Raw genomic sequence first — 6,000 nt, forward strand, 5'->3', positions numbered from 1 at the left:
TGTTATGAATCTCTAATCACATTTATTGTATTTTATTATGTTTAACCTCAGAAAACTCTTATGTGCAGGGGCCATTCCTCATCTTCCTAACAAGCCTCACGCCTAGCAATGTCTGTGGGCAAAATAGGTCCTTGAATAGCCAGTGTCACCGTCCATCAACCCATTGCAGCACCAGGCACTGTGGCACATACAGATAACCTTTTTGATTTGCAAGTGATCTTTGCCTAGTATAAAAAATAACCCAAGGATTGTAGTTTAATTGCTATAGGACTGGGGTCTCCAACCCCCAGGCCGTGGACCAGTACTGATCTGCAGCCTGTTAGGAACTGGGCCACAGAGTTCCACCACCCCCCACCCCTCCACTACCCTGCCTCCCTCTGTGGAAAAAATGAAACTGGTCCTGGGTGCCAAAAAGGTTGGGGACCGCTGCTATAGGACACTTACCAGTTTTGTATCTTTATCAGGGGGCCCAAGACCACCCCCCGGTTTGAAGATTTGCTAGGAGGATTCACAGGATTCATCATATAGGCTACGATTTATTATAATTAAAGGATACAAAGCAGAATCAGCAAAGGAAAAAGGCACATGGGGTAAAGTTAGGGGAAACCAAAGCCAAGCTTCCAAGAATACTCTCCCAGTGGAGTCACACAGGATGGGCTTAATTCTCCCAGCAATGAGTTTTAACAGCACACATGAAATGCTACCTACCGGGGAAGCTTGTTAGATTGATTGCCCAGGATTTTTACCAGGAGCTGGTCACATAAGCAGTCTTTGCCTGGCACATACCAAAATTCCAGACTCCCACAAGGAAAGTAGGTGTTCAGCACAAACCACAGTTTGTATAGTTTAGGCATATGAGCTACTTTTATCAGTTCTTAGAATGGTGGAAGAACTCTGAAATCCAAGTTCCCAGATGCCAGCCAAGGGCCAGTGTTCTAAAGCAAGTCTCTCTAAGTAGCCATGCCTGTGATATTAACACTTTTTTCTCCACAACAACTTTGTCCCAACATTTTTTCTTCAATACCTATAACTACTGTTTCTTGAATTATTCTTTGAACCAGGCTTACTATCTTTCCTCATTAATGAGTTAAATAAGTCTTTGACACATGCTCATTTTATACACACACGCACACACACACATACATATATATATATGTGTCATGGTGTTAATTTGCCAAAAGTTCTACTTTGACAGACAAAACCTAAGCAGGCTAAAGTACAGCCAAAATTAATAGCTTAAAAAACACCAACTCAATATTAAGGCTGATTACTGCACAAGCTCATTTAGTTAAAAAAATAACCCCTTATACTTGTGTTTCATATTTTCTTACTGACTCTACAGAAAGCCCTCTGATTTGGGTGGCAATCACTTAGCTACTTGTACTCAGGTCAATATTAATTAAAAAAAGTTTCTTCAAGTGGGCAATAATATATAATATAAAGACCAATTTTCTCTTTAGTTTTACTTATCAGAATATAAAAATGCTATCTCGTTAAGATGAAAGTCCTCATTTAAATATATAACATATAAGCCAAAAAATATCTCTTATAAGTCTGAATATAATGTGCAGTATATAATATATAAAGTAGTATCCTTAGTTTTTGAACTTTATTATGCTTCAGACATTTCTCCAATCATTTCATATTTATTTCTATAAATATTTTCCTATATTTTGTGACTTGCATTTTAAAATCAGAAGTAATTTTTACAAATTTCCATCTATAACAAACAAAAAATTCAAGCTTTATTGATAATTCTAAGTAGAAGAGAATGCAAGTAAGAGCTGGCATAACTAACATAAGAAAGGTAAATCTTTCTTGAATAAAAAAATAAATATTTTAATGAAAAAAAATCAAGGATTGAAGGAGAAAATTTCCTAAACAGCAGCTGGTACTTTCTACACAATTTACATTACTTGTGCAAATACATCATTAAATAAATACTCATCTGATATTTACAAAATAGAGGTAAGAGAGGAAAAACCCAAGTATAAGGATCTTTTCATCTTTTATCCCTCTTCTAATCTTCTGGATACATTAGTTTATGTACCAATTAAAAATGTGACACTAGTTAACTAGTTGAAAGCTTGTCAATTAAGTCATCAATAGTGTAAACAAGAAGTTGAATGTCTGCTTTTTCCTTCATTCGGTGATCACTATGTTTTCGGAGAATGACATCTACATCTGTGCTGACCACTCGGTCAGCGACCTGCATGGATGTATGCCAAGGTACAATGTCATCCTTCATGCCATGGAGCAATCTTATAGGGCAGTTCACAGGAATCGGGCTATGTAATAAGCAGTGGTGTTCAGCTTCTTTAATGAAACTGTACCGAACGTGATAAACTCCTTCTTCATGGTATTTTGATGGCATGGACCACACGCCTTTCATCTCTACTTCCTTTTTTAGCTATTGGGAAAAATAGGAAAATAAAAGTATTTAGGACTTTACGCAATATTAACACATGCAATAATAGTGTTAAATAATCTAAGGAAAGAAGTTCTTGAGTAAGATGATAGAGATAAAAGTGTAACAATAATAATTATCAATAATTAAACACTACGTGCAAGGTACTGTGACAGTACTTTATACATACCATCCCATAAGATCCTGATAATACTATTATTGTATTGATTATGTGTTATTATTACATTTTTATAAAAAGATGTTAAGGTTTAGAGATGTTAATATCATGTTCAAAGTTTAAAGCTAGTAACTGGTAACTTATGGCTAGGACTCAAACTTAATTTATCTAACTTTACCACACACCATGTTAAATCAAGTGTTGCTTCACCCTGACTGAAAAGGGAAATGAAGGGGGAGAAAAGCACAATAATTTCTTCGAATCCAGGTATCATTCATATTTATATAAAATCAAATCTTAGAATAAAAATTGTTTAGATTTCAAAATCATAAAACTAAACATATGTGTAAGAGAAGTAACTAAAATGGCTATGAGATAAGGGAGTAAGGAGTAGAATCAAGCACAGAACTAAAAATTAAACATAAGAGTGATTACTCTGGGACAATCATATACATGCTAAAGCAATTTGAGGCTGAATATAAAAAAATGTATAGTTTTTCTTTCCAGAGTCATAGGAATGAGAAAAAAATTTGTTTTCTGTTTTGGATGACAAGTCTTCCACATACTTCCTGAAAACTGAACAATAATATCATTTCTATATTTATTCCCTTAACATAAACATTATATATCCTTTCATTCTTTGAGAATTCCTACTTTTTAGGTTACAATTTATTTGTCTTAATTTTTCTAATTACAAATTAGAATGTTTTATAATGAGTAACATATACTCATTACAGAAAACATAATAAAAAAAGTATAAAAAGAAACAAATTATCCATAATCCCACCTCATGGGTATAACAACCATTAATATTCTGGTTTATTTCCTTTCAGTATATTTCTATATGTTTGGTTTTTATATATGTAATATGTAAAATACATATCTGTTACACATTAATATGCAGTTTTCTGTGCTGCTTTATTTAGTAGATATATTTCTGAGTTTTAAAAAATTCTAAGAAAAGGTTTCAAAGGCTGCATAATAGTCCATTATAATCAGTTTAAGATAATTAGCTTGACATTGCCATGAGATACTTCTATGAATATTTTTTAGCCTAAAACTTTACTTATATATAATAAATTCTTTGGAAAGATTATCAGAACTTGAACTAAAAAAATTAAGCTGTGAATAGTTCTGAGGCTTTTACAATCATGGCATATGAAGGGTATTTCTGACTGGAAAAAAACGGAATGGACACCTTATCAAAAATTTTTTTAAAAATAAGGAAGGAAAAGCAACATATATTTGGAACTTGAAAAGTTTCAACAAAAATACTATGATTTTCCCATTTTTAAAACTGTTAATTTATTGCAAATATAAAAAAGAAAACAGGAATTTAAAAAATAAAATATATACAATATAATCTATATGTATTTAGGTATTTTAATGTATTTTTTAAAATTCCAAAAAGATTTATTATTTCAGTGAAAATATCTGAAAGTGATACTTCTAGATATTTGTCTTCAAATAATTTAAAATTAATGAAATTCTAAAAAACTATAAAATATATGAATCTATATTAGTATCATGGGGTTCTCTGTATTAAAACAACATATGACCAAATATTTAAAGCAAAAATGATATTCAGTTATCCTCAAGCTACTCAGGATTGTTACTTAATTTGTATATATTTCAGTAATTAGAGCTTAGTTTCATAGCTGAGGTAGAAGCTATGCTAATTACTACTGAGACATTGAATTAATAATACAGGGTGTCCCAAAAGTCTCCACACATAGGGAAAATGGGAAATTGTAAATGTACCTTTATTTAACAAAATATTCATTACAAAATTTTATAAAAATTTTAGGATACCCTGTATTTTCATTTTAAGCATCTCTGGCCCTAACTAGCTCTGTTATCTGCCACTGAATTGAATGAATAGGGTCAATTTGAAGAACAAAGTTAAATTTACAAAATGTTCTATGTCTCAAGCCCTCAAAAAGTTCAGAAATAGCAAAAACAGCATTATTCAAAGAATATAGGCAGTACACACAATTCTCCACCAAGAACTGTATCAAAGCAATGTGGTTCAGAAGCTTAGATTCCAAACAGCTGTGCATCATGTCTTAGGCCCTCTAGTGTCCAAAAAAGGAGATAATAATTAGTCAGTTAAAAGGGAGGTCAAGTTCCCAGACAATGAGAAATGCTGGGTTTAATATTCCCAGGGTTATAAAAGATAGTAAAAAAATCTTCACTTCTGCTCCCTTGACACTGTTAGGGCTAGCTGTGTGTGGGAAGAAGAGATAATGGTACTGCTCTTTCTTTATACTTGCTTTTAAGTTGACAAGGGCTCAGCATACTTCCGTTAACAACTGTTCATCTGATTAAGGATTATCAAAAATATGCCCTGATTTGCAGACTATAAATCTTCTCAGTCCCTTAGCTAGTATCTATTTACCCTCACTCTGAGTGACGTGGATACACACATGAAAAAAGAAATGCACACAGTTTGTCATTTACCAGTAACCAAAAAATATAATCAAAAAACCAAAAACAAAACAAAAAAATCAACTCCCTTTCAATTTGCCATGTCCTTGAGATAATTTCTTACCATGAGCAGCACTATATTAATGAGTTAAGAGGATGAAGCAAGGGGTCCACATTTTGATGCACAAAAAGGCAATGGTAGGAAAAGCATGAGGATATTGAGCAATTATATATGAGAAATGACCAAGTGAAAAAATTCAGATATAAGAAGTTAAGTGCAAGGAAGACCAGCTTTGTAATTTTATCCCTGATAGGAAATAATGAGGAGTTTGACTACACAGACAGACAATGCTATTTCTTATGGAGCTGAGAATAACACGAACTAAGAATGAACTTAGAACAGATGATATATGCAACAAGTATCAGTGCAGAATTTGAGGTAAAAGTCAATGACATTCACTATTCAACACTACATATAGTTTATTTTCCTTTTTATTAATAAAATTTTTTTCCCTCCTCCTTCTTTTCCTCTATTCTCCAGAGCAGTGGTCCTCAAACTTTACAGGGGCTTGTTAAAACACAGATTGCTGGGCTGTAGCCCCAGTTTCTGATTCAGGTAAAGCTTAAGAATTTGCATTTCTAACAAACTCTCAAGTGGTGCTGATGCTACTGGCCTGGGGACCGTATTTTTTAAACCACTGCTTTATATTATTTTTCTTTCCTTACTTTCTGTCTCAGGCCTGCCAGGATCTTAGCCCCACAGGTGAAATTTAGACCCCTATGGGAAAAGGCCCAGAGAGAACTCAATTAACTGCAAAACAAACAAAATACACAAAAATAAACAGCTATTACTCATTATTCCTTTATCCTTGCCGAAACTGAAGTAGTTATATGTCCAATAACAGAGTATAATAAATTATCTTCCCAGTTACTTCAGAAATCTCATTTCTACCATGATTTGCTGAAGAATATGGTAATAATGAAAAGC

General features: G+C 33.1%; 1 protein-coding gene across 2 annotated transcripts in view; it reads right to left on the reverse strand.

The window, feature by feature from the left end:
• Positions 1 to 1,818: 1,818 nt before the first annotated feature.
• ABHD10 (abhydrolase domain containing 10) overlaps positions 1,819 to 6,000 on the reverse strand; it is a 12,760-nt gene continuing 8,578 nt past the window's right edge. The window contains exon 5 of one of the 2 annotated variants that reach the window (XM_012652229.1): positions 1,819 to 2,410. In XM_012652229.1, the coding sequence (XP_012507683.1) occupies positions 2,072 to 2,410 (339 nt within the window). In that variant the 3' untranslated portion in view covers positions 1,819 to 2,071. The remainder of the gene's footprint in view (positions 2,411 to 6,000) is intronic. The other variant, XM_012652230.1, reaches the window with a different exon arrangement.

This window comes from Propithecus coquereli, unplaced genomic scaffold (assembly GCF_000956105.1).
Source record: "Propithecus coquereli isolate 6110/MARCELLA unplaced genomic scaffold, Pcoq_1.0 Scaffold386, whole genome shotgun sequence".
Lineage (NCBI taxonomy): Eukaryota > Metazoa > Chordata > Mammalia > Primates > Indriidae > Propithecus > Propithecus coquereli.